Source organism: Phascolarctos cinereus, unplaced genomic scaffold, assembly GCF_003287225.1.
Source record: "Phascolarctos cinereus isolate Bilbo 61053 unplaced genomic scaffold, phaCin_HiC Scaffold_5;HRSCAF=322, whole genome shotgun sequence".
Lineage (NCBI taxonomy): Eukaryota > Metazoa > Chordata > Mammalia > Diprotodontia > Phascolarctidae > Phascolarctos > Phascolarctos cinereus.
In genome coordinates this window covers 288,804,713-288,828,398 of record NW_027555958.1, presented here as the reverse complement: position 1 = coordinate 288,828,398, position 23,686 = coordinate 288,804,713, and the positions used below count along the sequence as shown (strand labels likewise).

General features: G+C 42.4%; 2 protein-coding genes and 1 long non-coding RNA gene across 4 annotated transcripts in view; 2 read left to right on the top strand and 1 right to left on the bottom strand.

The window, feature by feature from the left end:
- The window catches only part of ST6GALNAC2 (ST6 N-acetylgalactosaminide alpha-2,6-sialyltransferase 2), a 51,146-nt gene that overhangs the window by 24,713 nt on the left and 2,747 nt on the right, over positions 1 to 23,686 (top strand). For both annotated transcript variants that reach the window (XM_021002487.2, XM_021002486.2), the window contains exons 2-7: positions 16,417 to 16,456; positions 18,115 to 18,289; positions 19,420 to 19,588; positions 20,080 to 20,218; positions 21,124 to 21,227; positions 23,060 to 23,143. In XM_021002487.2, coding sequence (XP_020858146.1) covers positions 16,417 to 16,456; positions 18,115 to 18,289; positions 19,420 to 19,588; positions 20,080 to 20,218; positions 21,124 to 21,227; positions 23,060 to 23,143 — 711 coding nt within the window. The remainder of the gene's footprint in view (positions 1 to 16,416; positions 16,457 to 18,114; positions 18,290 to 19,419; positions 19,589 to 20,079; positions 20,219 to 21,123; positions 21,228 to 23,059; positions 23,144 to 23,686) is intronic.
- LOC110219275 (uncharacterized) lies at positions 1,624 to 22,043 on the bottom strand. The gene is made up of 3 exons (XR_002327568.2): positions 21,974 to 22,043; positions 3,583 to 3,732; positions 1,624 to 2,889 (listed from the first exon to the last, which is right to left on the bottom strand). It is a non-coding gene; the product is annotated as an uncharacterized LOC110219275 (long non-coding RNA).
- On the top strand, positions 22,150 to 23,063 carry LOC144457739 (testis-specific serine/proline-rich protein). Its single transcript, XM_078155933.1, has one exon. It carries the CDS (start codon positions 22,187 to 22,189, stop codon positions 23,057 to 23,059), a length of 873 nt encoding a protein of 290 aa, XP_078012059.1. The 5' UTR covers positions 22,150 to 22,186; the 3' UTR covers positions 23,060 to 23,063.

Sequence of the window (23,686 nt, the reverse complement as noted above, 5' to 3'; positions counted from 1 at the left end):
CTGTGTGACCTTGGGCAAGTCACTTAACCCCATTGCCTAGCCAAGAAAAAAAAAAAAGAAGGTAATAATATTCACTAACCCCCAGGTAAAATCAACGCACAAGATGATAAAAAGCAGTCCACAGGGAGATATAAAGGCAGGTAAAAGCTACCAGAAAGAAGATTAAAAAGCAGGAAACCTATTTTCATTTACTCTTTGTCTAGAGGGCCCATAGCTGGGTCTCAGATCAATTCCCTTGGGGACAAGGTTAATTCAAATGGCCTCAGGTTTGCTCTGTAGAGTCTGGCCTACCTTGCTGACTTACCTAAGTAAGGCTCATGTTGCTTCTGGTCTCTCCAGCTTGCTGGGGCTCACCCATAGCTAACTCCACCCCTCACCCCTCCACCCCCAGTGCGTGCAGCTCACAAGCCCCATAGCTGAGACCTGCCCGCAGCTGGCTGGGTCCTATGCTGTTGTCTGCCTAGCCATCTGCAAAACACGATATCCCTGCCCTTTCCCCTGCCTCACTGGCCATTTCATCATGAGCTGTTGGACAGGCAAAGAGGTCCCATCTAGCAGAGCAGATCCCAGTCATCTGGATGGGCCTGCAACAGGAGGAGCCCTTTGTTGCTGTTTTAAAGGGGGAGGGGTCAGCTTTGCTGTAGAATGAAGGGGAGGAAGGTGTATGGTGAAGGTGACACCTGGCTGCTCAGGTTATTGGTGGGGTTGGAGATGGGGACAGATTATTGTGGGTCAGAACATTAGTAGAACTGGGACAGCTTTAGTTAACCCCTGTGCTTCCATACTATCAGCCAGTGCTGTTGTGAGCTAAGACTTTGTGGAGTAGAACTGGGCCAGTTTAAGTTAACCCTTCCTTCAAATGGATTGATCTGAGACCTAGTTGTGAACTCTTTGGACGAGCAGTGTTTAGGACTTTGGCATGGAGCTTCTCAGACCTTAGGGAACTTGTCAAGTGTTTTTCTTTGTTTTTTTAATCTCTACCAGTGGCTTTTATCTGCTTTTACCTTCCTGGGAACTATTTTTATTGCTCTGTGGATTGCTTTCCCTTGAGATTAGAAAATGTTTTTATTAAAGGAGTATTTATCTGAATCCTCAGGCTCTGAGTAATTTATTGTACTAGATATGGAATATTGACCAGGACATTTGGTGTTTTATTATTTTTACATTTTACAATGAGATTATTATTTTCTTTCCCAATTTGTGTGACCCAAAAGGAAACACACATTATAAATTTAAATACATTTACTTTATGAAATAAGAATCATTAAATACAATATTAGGATTCCAGGTAGCTACATCCTGGTAAGCTAAAAGGTCAACCATCTCCACTGACGAGTTCAGAACTTCACTTTTGCCAAATGAACCAGTTTACTCAGGAAACTCTAGAATTCTGGGGTCTGAATTCTTCACTTCCACATGTGGAAACCTTAGTACCTATAATCACCTGGACCTAAATTTTTTGAAAAGGAAGCTCTTCTTGTGCCCTTCAAAATAACACCTCAAGGAGAAAGGAAAGGAATGGTCTCACTAACATCTACTCTAGCTCTACCACCCCCCCCCCCCCCCCCCCCCCCCCCCCCCCCCCCCCCCCCCCCCCCCCCCGCCTCCCAGTCCAGGGTGTTATGTACTCATGGTTTAAGTCCACTGTCCGTGCTGAGTATAAAGTGTAGTTTCCCATCCAGGCATCTAAGGAACTACCCTTACCAGCTGTTCCTAAACTGCCAGCTCTAACCAATGGCAGAGTGGAAACAGTGAGGAAGAATAAGAAATTCCCCTACCTAATAAAAAGGAGCATGACCTCCACCCAACATACTGCACCCTCCCTTCAATCTCTCTCTAGAGTGGGTGCTCTAAAGTGGTCTTTTTTTTAAAAGTTCCTGCTCACCATGATAATGACAATGTCCCGAGCAATTCAACTCCCTACACTCTGCATTTCCTATTCCTGAAGTGCACTAGTCCAGGTAGGAACTAGGGGAATGTGAAGGAAAGACCTGTCGACACACGTAGACTAATTTTTTTACATTCATTTTATAACTTCTTTGTGTCTTATCACATAGTCTATTTTTGTAAAAGTACCACTAATGCTGAGAATATATAATAAATTCTTTAATGTTCTCATTCAGAGGACACAGTAAGTCTTTCAGCTCTGAGAAATCCTGCAGTTTATTCCATTCTATATGGTCTTTTAAGCTAATCACAGTTATGTTTTTCCAGATCTGGAAGAAAAATAATATCTCCTGCAATTATTGTGATACTATGTCTTTTTATAACTCAGTTGACTTCACTAATTGAGATGAGATGCCATTTAGTGCATATGATTAGTACTGATATTTCTTCATTATTCATGGTTCCTTTAAGCATATTATACTTTCCCTGTTTATCACTCTTTGATATTGTCATAACCAGGGATACACTAGTGTTTATCTATTTGAGCCTTGGAGAGCCATGGGACTATGACTGAAAGCTCAGCCACTCTTCTCCCTAAGGAGAAAGGCAAGGACAGAAGTGTCTAATGTGAAGTGAGGAAGTCCGAAAGTCTGCTGAGGGGTGCTGAGAGGCTCTTGGAGTATGTGGCCACTGCAGTGAGGAAGAATGAAGACTTGATAGTGCATAGGGATAAGGTGGGAGAGTTTCACCACCACCTGATCCAAGAGACTTCAATTGTAGAGGTGGCCGAAGGGAGGACATCAAGTCATATGCTCACATATGATATGGTTCATTAAATCCAGCCTACTCATCTCTTATGGTTGAGAAAACTGGGCCCGGAGAAGTTGTGATTTGTCCAGGGTCACACAGCTAATCAGGTGGGATTTAAACCTGGTCTTCCTGATTCCAAGTGTAGTCTTCTGTGTACTCTACCACACTACCACAAGTTCCTCCTTGGCATATCTGAGAAGGAAACAGGAGAAGCTCCTTATGTGAATAGCCAGAGAGGCCAGGCTGACCCCCACTCAACCCCAGGCTGCTAATGATATTGTTATTACTGAGGCTGCTGCCCTGAGATGCTGAGGAAAGACGTAGGCTATAGCTAAATATTTCAGGGTCACCTGGAGCCATGGAAGAAAAACTGGATGTCCTTGTTTGCCAAAAACTACTGTAATAGTCTCTCCTCCCACACTTGGACAGGTTGGGTCCACAGAGGGTGGCTACTACTTTTCGCCTTTGGGTTCTAGGTGCTCCTGAGAAGCAAATGCTTTAACTTACAAGCCCCTATCCTGTGTATTCCTGCCAGTATCATAGCTGGTTAGCTCCAGTGTCATCTAACCAGTTATTCTCTTCCTCAATATCCATAGCCAATTGTTTTCTCCTTAATATCGATGAAGATCAATTAGTTTTCACAAAGGGATATATACTGAGAATGTGCAGCAATACCCAAAGTACCAAACCATACCCCTGAACTAGGGCATTTTCACCTCTGTGTCTCAGTCCTGGGGGACAGTGGACTCAAACTTGAAGTGGTAACTAGAATACCAGATATTTACCACCCCAAGTTCACTTCTGAGTGTGGCAGAGCTGATACATGAGTTGCCCTCTTGCTTGCAGGACACGGTGCCTCACCTGCCAGGTTGATCCACTGCTTACCTGGGTCATGCAGGTCAATCCTCAGGACTGTGCTGTCTCCTTACCCATTTGGCTGCCCCGGCTACTGGTAGATTTTGCTATAGACTCCATTTTCTGGTGGCTCTTCCCACATTTTGAAGTTCACAAAGCCATAATCTGGTTCATTTCATCCTGGATATTCATACAATTAAGAACAGGAGAAAAGAAACACAACAGAGACATAAGAAACATGTCCCTTCAACAAGAAGTTTTCCTTTCCTTTGTCTTCTTTTTTAAAAAAAATCAATTTTATTTTATTTTCAGTTACATATTCACTCCCTTTCACTTTCTCCTCTGTGGGCCTCCCCCACTCCTGTTGCAAAATCAAGAAAAGTAAAACCTCTGTTACAAATAGGTATAGTCAGCAAAACAAACTCCCCCATTGAACATGTTAAAAAAAATTTTTTTAATACCCCAATCTGCACTCTGAGTCCATCACTTCTCTACCTGGAGGTGCGTAGCATATTTCATCATGGGTTCTATGAAATTGTAGTCAAGCATTATTCTGATCAGACTTCCTAAGTCTTTCAAAGTTGTTTGTCTTTATAATACTGTTGCTTTTGTAAGCGTTGTTCTCCTGGTTCTTTTTATTTCACTTTGCACCAGTTCATACAAGTTTTCTAAAGTTTCTCTGAAACCATCTCCCTTTATAATTTTTTCAAGCACAATAGTATTCAGTCAATTAACATTTCTTAAGTGTCTATATGTGCCAGGCATTGTGTTAAAATGTTGGGGATACAAAGAAGGGCAAAAGATAGACCCTACTCTCATGGAGGTCACAATCTAATGGAGGAGAAAACGTTATAATCAAGCTCTCTCTCTCTTCATATGTGTGTGTGTGTGTGTGTGTGTGTGTGTGTGTATGTATGATAAATTGGAGATAATTAAAAGAGGGAAGGCACTGGCATTAAGGGGGTATCAGCCTGTAGCAGGTGGGATTTTAGATGGGCCTTGAAGGGAGCTAAGGAAGTGAGAATATGGAGAGGAGTAAAGACTATTCCAGGAGTGAGGAACAGCCAGTGAAAATGTTCAGAGTCTGGAGATGTAGTTTTTTGTTCAAGGTGCAGCCAGGAGTCCAGTATCACTGGATCACAGAGTACTTAGTGGGGGAGGAGGAGGGAGTAAAATATAAGAAGACTGGTTATGAAGACTGTTGAATGGGCATTTTACATTTGATCCAGGTGGGAGTAGGGAGCCACTGAACTTTATTGAATATGGGGGTTACATGGTCAGATGTGTGTTTTAGGAAGATTAATTTGACAGCTGAGTGGAGAATGAACTGGAGTTGAGAATAAGTGGAGGATGAACTGGAAAAGACTTAAAGTAGGGAGGCCAACTAAGACCCTATTGCAGTAGGCCAGGCATGCGGTGATGAGGATCTACACCAGGGCAGTGAAAATGTCAGAGGAGATAAAGAGACATACATGAGAAATGTTATAAAGTTAACTTGACAGGCCTTGGCAATAGATTGAACATGGGAGGTGAGAGAGGAATCCAGGATGACACCTAGGTTGTGAGCCTGGATGACCAGGAGGAAGATGATGCCCTTGGTGGTAATAGGGAAGTTCAGAAAGGGAGAAGGTTTGGGAGGAAAGATGAGTTTAGTTTTGAACATGTTAAGTCTAAGATGTCTATGAGACAGCTAGTTTGAGATGTCTAATAATAGGCAGTTGGAGATGTGAGCCTGGAAGTTGGGATTGAGAATAGAACTGGGTAAGTACAGCTGAGAGTCATCTTACTGTAACTTCTTCAGCCACTCCCCAATTGATAGGCAGCCCTGTATTTTCCAATTCTTTACCACCTCAAAAAGAATTACTATAAATATTTTTGTATATACGGGCCCTTTTCCTCATTCTTTTATCTCTTTGGGGGTACAGACCTAGTAGCAATAAAAGGTCAAAGAGTATGCACAATTCAATAGCTTTTGGAAATAGCTCCAAATTGCTTTGTAGAATAGCTAGACCAGTTCATGGTTCCATCAACCATAAAGCAATAATCCATTGATGCACTGTTTTCCCACAGCGCCTTTAGAGTATCATTTTCCTTTTTTGTCAGTTTTGCTAATCTAGCATGTATGAAATGGTATCTCAGAGTTGTTTTAATTTGCACTGCTGTAATTATTAGTGACAGAGCATTTTTTCATGTACTTATAGATAGCATAGATTTCTTCCTTCGAAAACTGCCTATTCATACCCTTTGACCACTTATCAATTGGAGAGAAGCTCATATTCTTATAAATTTAAATCAACACCTTATATCTTTTTTTTGTGGGAAAAACTAGGTTTATTACAAGAGAAATGAACATGCATGTGGAACCTTAAGCAAGCAAAAAGAATTCACAATCTAAACAGAAATTTACATATATGTGAAATTGAGACAAGAGAAGAGGGATAACAGATTGGCAGGGGAGGAGAAATCATGAATAATTAAAATGGCAAAAGCTGAGTTCTTTCCCCCTTGGGAACTGTTGGACTATGAAAATGTTCTGGTCCACTTATCTACAAGGGTTCTAGGTACACAAGCAATTTCTCAGCCTAATGCAGACTGACTAGTGCCTTGTCGACTCACAAAAGGAGGTAGGAAAGTGGGTGGAGATACTAGACCTACAGCCTAGTCCAGAGGTAGAGAAAGTCTGGAGTGAATACTGGAGAAGAATGAGGTGTGGTTGACCTGGTGCTCTCTATTTTTTCATTCTTCTTTTAAGATCATCAAAAACTAAAAGAACTACTCCTAGGCCCTCAGCCTAATTAGAAGCTTTCTATGACCTCTCATGATGATAGAGTTATGAGGGGATACAACATATCATCTTCCCATATTAAAATATGAAGTTTATCTTGTTTAGTACCTTACAATTATTGTTTGTGCATGTTTATCTTTTTATGCTTCTTGATTCTTATGTTTGTATTTCAAAGTTTCTACTCAGCTCTGGTCTTTTCATCAGGAATGTTTGGAAGTCCTCTATTTCATTAAAGATCCATTTTCTCCCTGTAGGATTATATTCACTGTTGCTGTATATTCCCTGTTCTCTTGCTTGTAAACCTAGATCCTTTGCCTTCTGGAATGTCTTATTCCAAACTCTGCACTCCATTATAATGGTGTCTGCTAAATCTTGTATAATCCTGGCTGTGGCTCCTTGGCAATTGAATTCTTCCCTTCTGGCTATTTGTAGTATTTTTAACTCTACCTAGGAGCTATGGATTTTGACTGTGTTTTGGGGAGTTTTCATTTTGTGATTTCTTTCAGGAGGTGACTAGTGGATTTCTCCCCCCCCCCATTTCTGCTCTATCCTCTAGTTTTAATAGATCTGGTTAGGTTTCTTGTATGACTTCTTTAAGTATTATATCTAAGCTATTTTGTTGAGGGGGGCAGTGTCACAGTCTTTAAATGGTCCAATGGTTCTTAAATTATCTCTCTCCTTAACCTGTTTTCCAGTTCAATTGTTTTTGCTATGAGATAACCAACATTTTCTTCTATTTTTTCAGTCTTTTGACTGTCTTAATATTTCTTCTTGTCTCATGGAGTCATTAGCATCTATTTGATCAGTTCTGATTTTCAGGGAGCTTTTTTATACCTTTGGTTAAGATTTTGTACCTCTTGTTCCAAACTGTTAATTCTCTTTCCATGTCTTTCTTCTAAAGCTCTCATTTCTTTCTCCATTTTTTCCTCATTTGGTTTTCAAAATAATTTTTAGCCCTACTTGAAAACTTTAGCTTTAATCTCTTCCATAAATTCTGATTGGACTTGTGCCCAAGCTGTGCTTTTTCTTTGAGGCTTTGCTTGTAGATATTTTAGAGTCATTCTCTTCTTCTAGGTTTGTATATTGAGCCTCCTTGTTACCATAACAGCTCTTTGTGGTAAGATTCTCCCTCCCTCCTTCCTTCCCTATCTCTGTCTCTGTCTGTCTGTCTGTCTCTCTTTTTCATTATTCTAGCCTATTTTCTGACTTTGAATTGGGCTCTGTACACTTCTTGGGGAGGAAAGGTGTGTCTGAGCTGAGCTTTTGTCCTATTGGAACACTCTTCTGTTTTCTTGGGGTATTAAGTACTGTGTCATTTCAGGATTTAAGGACCAGCTCAGGCTGGAATGCTGCAGAGTTACTGCAGCGCCTGGTCTGAACTCTTTAAGTTCCTGAACCAGGTTTGAACCTGAACAATATACCTGTGGCCTTGTCCCTGAGTAAAAGTTACAGTGGATTGCCATTATTCTCAGCCACTATCAGTCAGCAGGAAAGCTCTAGTTCAGTTACAGAACTGCAGGCTCCCTTTTGGTTTGGGATTCCTGCCCTGTGCAAGCTTCAAACTGGGCTGGAGGCTAGAGCCGAGTCCCTGCCGTGTTCCTGAAGACAGAGCCATGCAGCCACTGTCTGCTTCTGAACTTGCTTCTTGTTCTGCACACAGCCTCAGGCATACTATCACTCCTCTCCGCTACCTGGAAGCAGGGGGCTCCTAGTCAGTCTATCCTAGACCTGTGACCCAGAACTGGGTAATTCGTGACATAACTGCCAGATGACATCCATTCCCACATCCTGCACTAGTTTAGGGAGTCCCTGAAGCCTCTCCCTGCCCTGATACTTCCTGCCCCACTGCACAGACTAGGTCTTTTTTCAGTCCCTGGGCACTGGAACACTCCATGCAGCATTCTCTTGGACAAACCAAGTTTCAATAGACCTCTCTATCTCCGTGCTGACCGGCTGGAAAAATGACTTGCTGTGACTTTTTTTCTTTGTCTTCTCATTCAGGAGTTGGGCTGGTACATTTTCTAGATGTTTGGGGGGGGATTATGTTGGTGGAACTGGGCTATATTTTTTCCTACTATTCCATCATCTTTACCTGGCTCTCTCTCCTATGTCTTCTTCATTATTTCTCTTCCCTGTCAGTCTAACTGAATTTTCTTTCCTGAATCATGGGCTATATTCTTACTTATTCCTTCTTTATTCTCTCTATAGGGTTTTTATTTGGAGTATTTTATATGGGGCATTTATTCTCTTTATGGGGTTAGAGCTTATAAGTACTAGATTTGAGTTCCCTCTTCTATACAAGTTCTATTATTGCTTTTGTAGATCTTATTCCAACCCCCCTTTTTTGTGCCTGACTGTAAAAAATATAAATGCATAGGGGAATCAGCATTTAACAAAAGGTTGGGCTGCGTGGTAAGAGTTGCTGTGTGTGCTAACTCACAAGGCCTGGCCCCACATCCTTTTCTCACCATGATCAGTTTCCATCCCAGAGACTTTGCCATCACATTTCTAGCTCTGTGTCCCTGCCCACTACTCTGGATGCCAACTGTCACTCACATATCCTTTCACCTGGGATGTGATGTTGCCCATGGATGCACAGGATTCTCTCAGAGAAGGCAGCCTCCCAATGCACAAACTTTCTCTAGATTGAAGCCATCACAAAGTCTGCCTTTCTCACTGCAGGAACAAAGCTCAAAGAAATACTCATATCAGGACTTTCTCTCTCCTCCAGGTGAGATTCCTGTGCCACCCCCTATACCCACCCCCCATATCTCAGTTCCTCTCCTCCATCACCAAAATCCCATTATCCTATAGCACTCCCTCTTGTTGCAGGATGATGGGGTCAGGAGACCTACAACAGATGTGGAAAAGGCAGAATTGATAGGACTTGCAATGGATTGGATACCGAGGATAGTGGTGAGAGTGAAGGATTGAGGATAATACATAGGCGGTGAGGCTGGGCGACTAGTAGGATGGTGGTGCCCTGATAGTAACAGAGAAATTCAGAGGAAGAGTTCTGGGGGAAAGATAACGAGTTCAGTTTCAGACATGTTAAGTTTGAGGTGGAACATCTTGTTTGAGATGTCCAACGGGCAGTTGTGAAACTTGAAATCAGGAGAAAAGGGCTTAAGTCTGGATAAATAGATCTAAGACTGATCTACATAGAGATAGATGACAGTAGGAACTGATGAGATTACTATAATTTTTAAATGAATCAAAATTGGGGCATCTAGATGGCACGGTGGATAGAGCACCAGCCCTGAAGTCAGGAGGACCTGAGTTCAAATTTGGCCTCAGACCAAATACTTGACACTTACTAGCTGTGTGACCCTGGGCAAGTCACTTAACCCCAATTGCCTAAAAAAAATTTTTTTTTTAAATAAAAGAATCAAAATTGGGATGTTCTAAAGGGCAATGGAGGTGTAAGTAAGTAAGTAAGTAAGTAAGTAAGAAGAGACTATCATCTGGGAAGTATCTGATAAGTTTGAGTAAGAGAAAACAGATGGTCAACCCATGTAGTGCACTAGGACCCATGGAATGTTAAACGACCTACAGGACATTTCCTTAGGGAAAATTTATGAGAGAATGGACTAGAATTGAATAGGATGAGAAAGCATCGAGAGGTTACCATCTGCACTGGTTGAGGGAATGCCCATATTGATAAAATGATACTTATTGAAGTATTATGCAGGGCATCCTGGTAGGAAGAGCCTCCAGTTGGATTCCTGTGGGGATGCTTGGAGAAATGTCAAACCTCAGGATTCGACCTGATCCTCAAGTATGGGTCCAGAATAGAGGAGCCCCTTATTAGGCACTCCTTAAATGCTTGTTCCTTTGCCTTCTCCTTTATGAACAGTAATATTAACAGTAGAGCCCCATAGGGCTACCCCGGAACCTGAAGTAGTAACTACTATCTGGAGATCCAACCTACAAATACAAATACAAACTGAGGAAGTAATCAGAGAGGTGCTATATTTGTTTCCTTCTTTACTCACTCTGTGGATCTTCCTCCATTCCTAATGCACATGCAAGGCCACTTCAATTCATTCCTCATTGGGGAATAACATGAAAGTCTCCTACTCTGAGTTACCTTCAAGGAGATAGTACTCGTGCAAGTTGGTTTTCCAATCCTCTTCCAGAGTAAGAACTCTATTAAAGCTTCTCCTCTGTTAATTTATGGGTTTTTACCTCTGTAGATTATGTCTTCTTATCTTTTGTGTGTGTGTGTGTGTGTGTGTGTGGTGTGTGTGTGTGTGTGTGAGGCAATTGGGGTCAAGTGACTTGCCCAGAGTCACGCAGCTAATAAGTATGTGTCTGAGGCCGGATTTCAACTCAGGTCCTCCTGACTTCAGGGCTGGAACTCTATCCACTGCACCCACCTAGCTGCCCCACCAACACATTGTTGGATTCTGGTTTCCAATCCATTCTGATATCCACTTATATTGTATGAGTTAACTCATCCCATTCACATTCATAGTTATGATTACTACCTGCAATTCCCTCCATCCCAGTTTCCTGTTTGTCCTTTTCTCTCTTTTTATTCTGTCCCTCCTCAGAAGCCTGTCTTGCTTCCTACTACTGCCTCTTCCAATCTGCCTTCTCCCTTATCATTCACCCTACTATATCTCTTATCCCCTTCCCCTCTTATCTCCCTATCGGGTAAGACAGATTTCTATATGCAACTGAGTGTGTACATAGATTCTTTCCTCTTTGAACCAATTCCAATGAGAACGAGGTTCAGGCATTGCCCCCTTCCTTTTCACTCTACTATAAAAGTTCATTCTTGCACTCCCTCTTTTATGTGAGAAAATGTTCCCCATTCTACCTTTCTCTTCCCTCTTCTCCCAGTGCACCCCAACTTTCTTTCTTTTTTTTGGAAATCATCCCAACATAATCAACTCACACTCATGTGCTCTATGTAGACTCTTTCTAATCATCCTAATAATGATAAAGTTCTTAGGTGTTTACATGTATCATCATCCCACATAGGAATATAAACATTTTAATTCCATTGAGTACCTTATGATTACTCTTTCCTGTTTACTTTTTTTATGCTTCTCTTGAGTCTTGTATTTGAATGTCAGATTCTCTATCCAACTCTGATCTTTTTCATCAGGAATGTTTGGAAGTCCTCTATTTCCTGAATTTTTCCTGAATAAGTCCTCCATTTCCTGAATGTCCATTTTTTCCCCTGAAGGATTATACTCAATTTTGCTGGGTAGGTGATTCTTGGTTGTAATCCTAGGTCCTTTCTAGAATATTCCAAGGTCTCTCTTTCTTTAATATATAAGCTGCTAAAATTTGTGTCATCCTGACTGTGGCTCCATGATATTTTAATTATTTCTTTCTGGATGTTCACCATATTTTTTCCTTGACCTGGACACTCTGGATTTTGGCTATAATATTTCTGAGAGTTTTCCTTTTGGGATCTCTTTCAGAAGGTGATCAGTAGATTCTTTCAATTTCTGTTTTGCCCTCTGGATCTAACATATTGGGGAAGTTTTCCTTTATAAATTCTTGAAAGATGATGTCTAGGTTCTTTTTTTTTATAATGGCTTTCAGGTTGTTCAATAATTTTAAAATTATGTCTCCTTAATCTATTTTCTAGGTCAGTTGTCTTTCCAATAAGATATTTCATATTTTCTCCTATTTTTTCCATTCCTTTTACTTTGTTTTATTATTTCTTGATATCTCATCAAGTCTTAGCTTCCACTTGCCCTATTCTAATTTTTAAGAAATTATTTTCTTCAGCGAGCTTTTGTATCTCCTTTTCCATTTGGCTAATTCTGCTTTTTAGGAAGTTCTTTTCTTCAGTGAATTTTTGTACCTCCTTCTCCATTTGGCCTATTTTGCTTTTTGAGTTTTTCTTCAGTGAATTTCAGTACCTCTTTTACCAAGCTATTCTTTTTTCATAGTTTTCTTGCATCACTCTCATTTCCCCCCCCCAGTTTTTCTTCTGCCACTCTTATCTCTTTCTTCAACTCTTCCAGGAATTCTTGTTGGGCTTACATCCAATTAGCATTTTTCTTTGATGCTTTGTTTATAGCTGTTTTCACACTGTTGTCATCTTTTGAGTTAGTGTCTTAGTCTTCCCTGCCACTGTAGCTCCTTTTCATGGTCAAGTTCTTCTTGTGTTGTTCACTCATTTTCCAGCCTATTTGTTGACTTTGAATTTTATCCTAACCCTGGGTTCTGCCCACCTGGGGATTGGAAGGCGCTGTCCCAGGCTTCAGACTTTTTTGTGTTGCTGTTTTCAGAGCTAGTTCTGCGATTCTTCTGTGCTTCCAAGGTGGCATGATCCAGAGGGAGATGTGGTCACTGCTCTCTTGGTCTGTGCTCTGGTCTTTGCCCAGGAAGGGTCCCTGTTCCCCTATAGCAGAAAGCACTAGTGCTTCTCTTTGTGTTAGAACTGCAGCCAAGGCCCCTACTGCCTTGTGACTGATAAAAAGAACTCCTCTCTGCCCTGGAACTGTGACCCTAACTGCTTATAGGCAATAGAATTGAAAATCAGTGACAGCAAAAAGTCCCTTGTAATCTCTTTCTGACCAGTTGTCTAACTCTCTTATTGTTTCTGGATGCTGCTATCGCTGCTGCCACTGTCCCAGCCTCCAAAGCCCGTGACTGATACCGCCGCTGCATATGCTCTGGTCCTACCCTACCCCAGTATGGTGATACGCCTCTCCTACCAACCTCCCAAGTTCTCTTAGGCTGGAAAAATGTCTCACTGAATTTTTGTTGGCTCTGTCACTCTAAAATTAGATTTTGTGAGTTATTTTAAAGTTGCTTGGAAGGGAATATTGGGAGAGTTCAGCTGGGTTGCTGTTTGTACTTCACCATCTTGGCTCTACTCTCCCTCTAATATAATTTAACCAATTAATATCAGTTAGCTTTTACAAAAGGATATTTACTGAGAAGACACAGCCAGAATAGAAGTTACAAGCATTTCCATTCCAATATGTTAGGGGCACACTCTTTCCTCTACTATCTCAGGTCCTGGGGACAGTGGGCTCAGACTTAAAATCAATGCTATCCAAACCTTTGTCCCACCAAGTTCACTCCCAAGTTTGGCATAGCTGATGGACTAGCTGCTTCCTCTTGGCTTGATCTCCCGATAACGCTGTGTCAAACAGGTTCCTCCTCACCACGCTTGCCTGCCTACAAATTCTGACAGGGCCTCTAGTTTTGCAACAGTTATTCCCTCCTCACTCACACACAGCCAGGAAGAGTTAAAAGGGTGCTTTGGCATACTAGCACACTTTTCAATGCACAGTTAGTTCCAGCTCTGCCTTCAATCAAAAGGCTTGCAATCTGAACAGACTGCAAACAGTTATAGAATACTTGCAAGTACTCTGAGTTAGGGGCCCAGCCTCTCCATTACATACTAAAATGCGACTTTTAGAATCAGGCCTCCTAGCCTTCGCATGGAATGGCAGCAAAGTATTCAAGCCCAGGACTCTCATTGGCTTTGTCTTTCATTGCATTCATTATATTATTGTAATTGTTCTCCTGGTTCTACTCACTTCACTATGCATCAGTTCGTATAAGTCTTCCCAGCTTTCTCTGAAACTGCCCCTTTCATCATTTCTTAAGGCAAGTAGAGAGACTGCTGGGCCTGGAGTCAGGAAGATCATCTGGCCTCCAACACTTACTAGCTGTGTGACCCTGGGCAAGTCACTTAACCTGGTTGCCTTAGTTTCCTTAGCTGTAAAATGAGCTGGAAGAGGAAATGCAAACCCCTCCAGTATCTTTGCCAAAACCCCAAATGGGGTCATGAAGAGTCAGACATGACTAAAAACAACTAAACAACAACAGTAACAATATTCCATTACGTTTATAGAGAAGGAGAAGGGCACAAACATTTATTAAACTGCCTACTATGTGTCAGGCACTGTGCTAAGTGCTTTACAGATATTATTTGATCTTCGCAACAACCCTGGGAGATAGGTGCTATTATGATCCCCATTTTACATATGAGGAAACTAAGGCAACCAGGTTAAGTGACTTGCCTAGAGTCACACAGCTAGTAAGTATATGAGGGTGGATTGAACACAGGTCTTCCTAACTTCATTTCACAATTAGCTGACCTTCATGCCAAAACTTCTTCAACCATTCCTCAATTGATGGTCACTCCCTCAGTTTCCAGTTCTTTGCCATCACAAAAAGAGCTGATATAAATATTTTTGTACATATAGGTTCTTTCCCTCTTTCTTTGTTCTCTAAGAGATAGAGACCTGGTAAAGGTTATGAAAGGGTCATGCAAAATTTAATGACTTTGGCGGCATGATTCCAAATTGCTCTCCAGATTGTCTAGGTATACCCAGCTCCATCAACAATATACCCATGTGGCTAACATGGAAATATATTTTGCATGATTTCATATGTATAATTGAGATCATATTGCTTGCCTTCTCAATGAGTGAGGACAGGGCAGGAGGGAGAGAATTTGAAACTCAAGATTCAAAAATTTATATTAAAAATAAATAAATAATAAATTGGAGGTGAGGGGAAGCAGTACATCTATGTACTTTTTTCCTACAGTCCCTCTAATAACTGTAATTTTCCTTTTTTTTTTTTGTCAATTTTGCCAATCTGATAGGAATAAGGTAGAATCTCATTATTACTTTAACTTGCATTTCTCTGATTATTAGTAATTTGGAGCATTTTTTCTATGCTTGTTGACATCTTGGATTTCTTCCTTTGATAACTGCCTATTCCCATCCTTTGATCATTTTTCTGTTGGAGAAAAGTTCTTGTTCTTAAGAATTTCCCTGTGTATCTTGGATATGACCTTTACCAGAGAAACCTTGCTACAAAATTTCCCTCCTAATTTTTATTTCCCTCCGAATATTAATTGCATTTGGTTTTGTTTGTATAAAGCTTTGAATTTTATATATTCAAAATTGTCCATTTTATTTTCTCTGATCTTCTATATCCCTTATTTGATCACGGATTCTTCCCTTATCTATTGATCTGAAAGGTATTTTCTTCCTTGCTCCTCTAACTTATTTAGTTACCCTGAATGCCTTAGTCATATAATCTCTTTAGTCTAAAGCCTTTTTTGTTATATTTGCAAAATACGTAGCAAAATATATTCCTACCAGTTTTGGTTAGGTATACTTCAGTTCTGTCCAGGGATCTGTCATCTCTGTATTTGACAGATTTCTGGCCAGATATAAAGTAAATCTAATTGGTGGAGGAATTACCCACACAGACAAGGCCACAGATCCATCAAAGTATTATTTTTAACTGAATTTTAAGTATTTTGGCTTCCGTGGCTTTATGTACATAAAAGAATATTGTTCAATACCCATATGCAATTTGTTTCTTTAACTGGATTTGTTCAGAGCATTATTAAGTTTATAATAATTTCATGTTCTGTCCTTTTTCGGTCATGTCTAACTCTTCATGACCCCACTTGGGACTTTATTGGTAAAGATACTGGAGTGGTTTGTTTGCTGTTTTCTTCTCCAGTTCATTTTGCAGATGAGGAAACTGAGGCAACCAGGGCTAAGTGACTTGCCCAGGGTCACACAGCTAGTGAGAGTCTGAGGCCAGATCTAAATTCAGAAAGATGAGTCTTCCTGGATCTAGGCCTGGTGATCTATCCACTGCACCACCTGTACCTGCCCTTTACAATAAATATTTTAAACAAAAAGAATCAAAGGCTTGCTTTTCTCCCATAACCTAAATGACCTACGCAAGAAAGACAAAGGAGACTGTGTGGTGTCCAAGAACTTGAGGAAATCAAGAGGATTAACAATAATAATAATAATAATAATAATAACAACAACAACAACTTTCATTTAGATAGTGTTTTAAATTTGGCAAAGCATTTTACATGTTATCTCACCTTCACAACAGCCCTGAGGGGTAGGTGCTATGATCATCCCCATTTATACATGAAAAAACTGAGGCAGGCAGAGGTTAAATGACTTGTTTAGAGTCACACAGGTGGCATCTGAGGCATAAACGTATAAAATTATAAATAGCCTGGTCCAGTTCTCTATCCATTATACCACCTCACAAAGAGACAGGAGTACGGATCCTTTGTTTATCTGTTTTTTGTTTTCTCCCCACAGGGACATATCATCTGTATCTACCAATGCTTGGACTAGAAAGGTATGATAATCAGCCCTTCTGCAGGGATGTAATAATCCTAGGTGGGGGGGGGGAGGGCAGAAGACAGGATTAGAAGATGGCCCTAATGAGATAATCCCAATCGAGGAGACACCTATTGTAGCCATGCCTGTCTGGCACCTAGCACAGTGCCAAGAATAGAGTGGGCACACATATAAATACCCTGATGTTGGGATTGATCCAGAGATTACACTGTTTAGTCACCTGCTCTCTGTCCCCACCCCCTAACAAGTTAGGCAATCCTATAGCCTGAGGCTCTCGTATTCTAAACATCCCTCTAGACACTGGGGGTTAAAACAGAGGAAAAGATACAAAGCCCTCCAAATCTATTCGGGTGGACAGGGCACACACTCATAGGGCAAGACTTAAAAGTGCAACACATAAACAAGTCTAAGGTAACAATATTACCTGAAAATGTAATGATGTCTAAGATAATACAGTAAGGCTGGGAGGCAAGTTATATATTCAGAAAGGGTCCTTTTTTCACCACTAAATAAATAAATTATAATTTATCATATCAATAAACATTTACTAAGTGCCTACTGCATGTAAAGCACTCACTACACATGGTTGGAAGGGGGCAGTGGGAAGGAAAGGGAATATGGTATAAAGTTTAACAAACACACTTATTACTTTCATGGAGTTTACAGTTTAGTTGCAAATATAGTATACACACAGAGAACTATAATAAGAAATAATGTAAAATAAATATATAAAAGAGGTTCAAAATGCTATATGAAGTGGAGACTAGGGGGATGGCATTGCTAACTTGGAGAGATCAGGGAAAGCTTTGTGGATGAAATGGTTTTTTGAATTGGATCTTGAAGAATGGGTAGGATTTCAAAAGGTGGGGAAGTGAACACGTACACACCTAAGAAATGGTGGAAGCAAAGACTAGGATGATAGTAGAGAGTAGCGATGGTTCCTCATTTGTTCTTTGAATCTCATGACCTAGATCAGCATTTTGCATTTAGTAGGTACTTGGTAAATGCTTGCTGGATGGATTGGGAAAGTGAAAGCTGGGCCATTTCTCAGCAGGGTTAGTAGATCATGATATGTGAGAATTAAAAAGATTGTAGAGATAGTCTTCTTTTTATAGATGAGATCCAGAAAGACGATTTGCCCAACATGACACAGTGAGTTAATGGCAAGTTCAGATGTCCCCACTCCCAGTCTTTCTACTAAACTGAATTCCCTATGAGAGCTGGGTGACGCCATTCTTAAAGGCTCAGAGGTCCTAGCATGGCCAGATAAGCTTGAATTGTCTCTTGAGCCATGTGGCTAGTGCAGGGGTGGGGAACCTGCAGCCTCAAAGCCACGTGTGGCCTTCTAGGTCCTTTAGTGCGGCCTTCTGATTGAGTCCAAGTTTTACCGAACAAACTCTTTTATCGAGGGGATTTACTCTGTGAAGTTTGGATTCAGTCAAAGGGCCGCACTTGAGGACCTAGAGGGCCACATGTGGCCTCGAGGTCGCAGGTTCCCCACCCCTGTGCTAGCACCTTGGGTAGAAAGAATGGTTGCTTTCCTATTCTCTTCTTCTCCCCCTTCCCCTATCCTCTGACAGGCCTCCTGGTTCCCCACCAGACTGTCCCATCTTCATACTGGCCTAAACTCTGAGCTACATCACCTCTCCCCCACAGCACCAGTCCTGCAACCGCCCACTGGTCCCTGCCACTCAACAACACTACCTTTTCAAGCATAAGTTTAACTTCAGTATCCCAGTGCTGCTTTATGGCAGGCTCTTCACCCAGGAGCTCTGGGACCAACTGAGTCAACAGAATGCCCCCTATGGCTGGCGGGGGCTTTCCTACCAAGGTAATCTTCTGCTGCTGTCCCCAGCCCTGTGCTTCTTCCATTCGCTGCCTCTCATCCCTAGTGCCCTTAGGTAAGATGGGATTCCCCTCATCCTTCCCACCCACAAGCTGAGATCCATTCCAAGGGAGCCACAGTATTCACAGTACTGATTACTGTCCCAAAATTCAGACACCTGCTGAGCACTCCCTTCACTGACATTCTCATTCACCCCTAGGTTCTCCAAAGGCATCTTGCTAGAGCCAGGGATCTCCCATCCTTCTGCCTTTGGGTGCTATGGCCCCAGTCTGAGAGGGCTGAGGAGCTCTGTGGAGTATCTTATCTTTTCCTACTCAGAATGTTCTGATGTCCAGATACAGATGGCAAACATTCCAGTGACCTCAAACAGCCTTGCCTATTATTGTTCCTGCCAAAATTGTTGTAATTCCTAGGCCTAGGGTCCTACTTGATAGAGCTCACCCCAATCCACATCCCTTTTGCTTCTCTCTCCTCCACTACCCCCATTGCGTGTATCTAGTGTGGGAGGGAAGACCAGAGACGTCGGGGTCTAGTTGGGGCAACTTTGTAAGGTCAGATAGAGCACATCTCTATCCTGGGCTTTGGTCGTAGCTGTTTTCCTCCTCTTCTTGGAAAGTCCATGAAATGCAGGTTTCCCCAAAGACCACTGAGAAGAAAAGACCCCTTTGCCCTTTAGACTAATCTACTGATCTGAGAAGAGGGGCATAGGCATTCACAATGAAGCAGAAGGGTCCTCATTTCTGATCTTCATTGTTGTGTTCCCTTAAGATTTTTTTTTTTGCAAGCTTGAGTTATTCTTCAATATATGCTCATGACTTGGGCCTAGCTAAGGATCCGTAGACCCTGGCCCTTCTGGATTCTTAAAAGCTTCAAGAGTGATGAGGAACAAAGTACAAGTTATACTAATAGCTTCCCTTCCAAATCTGACACTGCCTTCTCCCCCTAGCCCTGCACCTTCTTACCAGACTTTCTTTGTCTTGGTCAATGGTCCATCGTTCCTACCCCATGTCTTTGCTGGTTTTTCTTTGGGGAAAAGGGCTAAGAGTTAAGAGCTTGTGATATGCCTCCCCCAGACTCACTCCTTAGCTCCCACTGTCCTGGTTTCCATCCCACAGCTATCGCTTCCACCTTGAGCCTCCTGAATACCTCAGCTAATGCTCAGCTGTTTGATTTCTCTGTGAAACAACGGCTGGGTTGCATTCGATGTGCTGTTGTGGGAAATGGTGGCATTCTCAATGGGTCCCGTCAAGGTCTACAGATTGATTCTCATGACTTTGTCTTCAGGTAAGAGAGCAACAAAGCCCAGTCAGGAGAGAAGGCTAATGAGAAGATGGGGGAAGAGGTGATGGAGTGGAGGAGAATAGCTAAAAAAAAGGGGAAAGAAGAGCATCTGGTCATAGGGGGAGAAGGGTAAAAAGTAGAGTAAGTACTGCAAATCGGAACCTCCCTTTTTTGGCATAAAGAGAAAAAATAGCGCCTGACTTTGAGGTATCTCCTAATCCAATGAGAAAGATAGGACATGCTCATGGAAAGACTTAAGAACAAATATATGAATCAATACATGAAAATTAATACGGTAGAAAAAAGGGATATAAGTGCCAAAAGAACATGGATGAAAGCAGCAATCCGAGATAGGAAGAATTTCCTTAACTTTGGAGAGAGGAGGGATATAGACTGGCAGAGAGGAGGCTATAGGGCAACTTAGATAAGGTAAAATGAGTTGGGGACTAATGAGAAGTGAAGTTGGTATAACGGGGAACTCCTTTTCTTCTCAGGCTCAATGGGGCTGTGATTAAAGGCTATGAGAAAGATGTGGGCACCAAGACTTCATTCTATGGTTTCACTGTGAACACAATGAAGAACTCCCTGGGAGCTTACAAGCATCTGGGCTTCACTTCAGTGCCCAAGCACCAAGTGAGTACTGCCTATGGGACTGAAGACTTTGATTCGTAGAACACAGGCCCTTAGGGCTTGGTCAACAGGTTATACCTATACAACTAGAACCCCTTGGAAAAATGAGGGGCACTAATCCTCATGCCCTTCAGACCCCAATTCTGGGCTTCACAGGAGATTCTGACCCATAGCATAGAGCAATGGTTTTTATCCTGGGGATCGATTTCAGGAGGTCCATGTACTTAGATGGAAAAAAATTGCATCTTTATTTTCACTAAACTTTGGCTTCCTTTGTAATCTTATATATCTTGTTTTATGCATTCTAAACATTATTGTGAGAAGGACTGGAGCTAGTTGGTACTTCAGGGGGTCCACAAACTTGGATGGGAAAATTAGATTTCACCAGATACCAGATTACCAAAAGGGTACATGACACACAAAGAATTTAAGAAGCCTTGCCATGGAGACTAGAAGTTCAGAGAGGGAGATTCCCTATTGCCTCAGCCGAGACTCTATCCCCTCAGAAGAGAAGTGGGAAGTGGAGGTCAGTTGGGGGTGTGGAGGGAGGGTGCAAGTACATAGTGGGGGACATAGTAGGACGAGGATCTCCCAGTAAGTTTTTTGGTTTGTTTTGACACTGAGGGACTACAATTGAGAGCCTTTAATTAATTGTACAGCAGGTCAACCAGACAAGTGTGTCTTGTTGTCAAGTCTGAAGACTAGCTCCTCAATCCAGAGCCTCTTTCTGGGCCCTGGGGATTATCAAGGATATCAAAAGTACCTGGCATCCCATCTCAGGGGATGGGAGTTGGAAGGCTTGAAGGTCATTCTCTAGTAGGCCAGCCCAGGTTTGGAGAGGGAGTATCTGAGCTAGATAAATATACAACCCACATTGCTGGCTCAGTTATCTCTTATCACCTTGGCAGGACCTGCACTATATCTTCATTCCTTCAAATATACGGGACTACCTGATGTTAAAGTCAGCCGTTCTGGGGGTGCCTGTTCCTGAGGGCCATGACAAAGGAGATAAGTAAGTAGACTAGGCCAGTTAGGGGCAGTATCGTATCATATGGTGCGGGGGTAAAGGAAAAGGAAGGGGCAGGAAGCTGGAGTAGTTATTATATAACATAACCTGCCTAACTAGCATCCTAACACCCAGGGGGTCCATTGGTGAGATGGGATGAGCGGAGACTAGGGAAGGCCACCATCAAGGTTTCTCCAAGCAGTGTTGACAAATTCCCAAGGCAGAGGAAGAGTTTAAGACCTAAGCTCTTCATTCCCATGATATCCCACCCTTTGGAAAAGTGCAGGTAACATCACTGCCAGGTAAATATCCTTACTGGTCACCAATAACTTTTTTTTTGAGGCCTTTTTGGGGTTAAGTGGCTTGCCCAGAGTCACACAGCTAACTAAGTGTCAAGTGTCTGAGGCCAGATTTGGACTCTGGTCCTCCTGACTCCTGGGCCAGTGCTGTATCCACCATGCCACCTAGCTGCCCCTCCAATAACTCTTTCTAATGATTAGTCTATAAGAACCACAAGTGATGGGTAGCAGAGTTCAGTTCTGAATGGGCCAAGTAGGGATTTATTTGTCCTTTGTCTCATTTCTTTCCTAGACCAAGCAGCTTCTTTGCTCCAAACTGAGCTGTCTCCTGTGAAATTCTATGTGCCTGAAATGATTTCCTTCAGAGCTCCCCCTAACATCTATCTAACTTTACTTAGCCCCACACCAAGGCAAAAAAAAAAAAAATCTAAACCCTAACCATTTTACACTCACCCCCCACAAAAGGAGATTTTGAGGTTGGCCATCCTCTTAACTCCTCACAAGCATGCATAGTGCCCTGGACTTTGTAAGCACTCAATAATTACTAATTGATGATGGTGATGGTGATAACAATGACTTTTGTGACCCGGGAGGGGTTTGGGCTCCTAAGAGAGGTTCACTCAGAGGCTAGGTTTTATAAGATAGATAGTAGCCTCCCCAACACCAATGAACTCCCCCTCCCAATCCCCCAATCCTTCCCCTGCCCAATCCCCCTCCCAATCCCGTTCGGGCCACCTTCCTCAAAACCCACCTCATGCAACACCTAGAGGATCCAATCAACAACCCAATCCCCGAACACCAACCCAGACTCCTCCCATATCTCCCTCTTCTTCTCGAGTTCCACCCCAAACTCCTGGTGGACCAACTTCTCCCTCTCAACCTACGACACGAGCTCCTTCCCAAACTACCACCCCAGCTATAAACCCATCTCCCTTCCAAACCCGACCTCCCTCCCGAAGTCATTCTCAGACTCCCACACCACCTCCCTCCAAATCCCCTTCCCAAGCCTCCCAAACTTCTGCCAATGCTTCTCCTTCTACAACAGTATGGCCTACTCGGACTCAATCTCCTCTTGTCCCTTCCCATATTGCCCCATATGTTTCCCACCTCCTCACCTCAAACCCTTATTTTCAGCCACCTACTGTCCCTATCCCCTTCACTCCTTGCTTTCCCTGTAACTACCCCTGCCCTCCTGAGAAATCCAAACCTGGAGAATCTCTCTATTTTCCAGTCTTTCCTGCCCCTCCTCGTCTCCCTCCTCTTAAGCTCACTTACCCAACTACTAATGGGCTGTTCACACCCCCTTGTTCTCTAACCCACCAGCCTGCTTTAGACTGTTTCACTTTAACAAAACCCTATCATGCTCCTACCATAATACCTGCAACTTTCTATACCCCTTTCTCTCGATACCATCCTCATCCCCGAGCTCATCGGCGGCGGCATCATCAGTCCCTTGTCCCAATAACATCATCATCTCCACCTCAATTTTCTGATATTACTTATAATCGTTCTGTACACTTCTTCCGTGAAAACTCCTAGGCCACAGACCTATTTTGGACCAGACACCTCTGCGAGTAAATTCAAGCTGTTGCATCCCGAGTTCATCAACTACCTGAAAGAGAGGTATGGAGGGTGGCCAGGGCCTTGGCCCTTTTCAGTGCTCAGATCAACTCCCTGACCTTTGCCTCCATCTCCCTCAACACTTTCCTTCACCACTGGGTGGTCACTGCTTGATCCAGGCACTAAGTAGCATCTTCCTGCCCTGTCCCTCTCTACACTTCCTGTAGTCTGATCCCTTTCCTGTACTAGCCAACGTTTGGCCTCACTTAACCCCAGGCCCCTCACCATCCTTAGGATTTGGGGCTTAAGGGAATAGAGTCACTTATTCCTTTCACGGATAATCAGAGCTACAGTAGGAAGAGACCTCAGAAGCCATCTAATCCAATCCTCTCAATATATAGATGAGGAAACTGAGGCTCAGGTTGTACAGATGAATAAAGATCAGAAGAGAGATCTGAATCTAAGTCTTTCATTTCCAGAACTAATGCTCTTTCTACTGTACCATAAGCTGTCTGTTCCCTCCTGGTCTGGGGGCAAAGGATAATTTTAGGCTTGGGCTCAATAAAGAGTTCACTGTGGGACTCCCTCAAAGACAGATCAGTGACA

Coding starts and splice junctions, on each gene's coding strand:
- LOC144457739 (XM_078155933.1), top strand. CDS start 22,187: ATGAACTCCCCCTCCCAATCCCCCAATCCTTCCCCTGCCCAATCCCCC.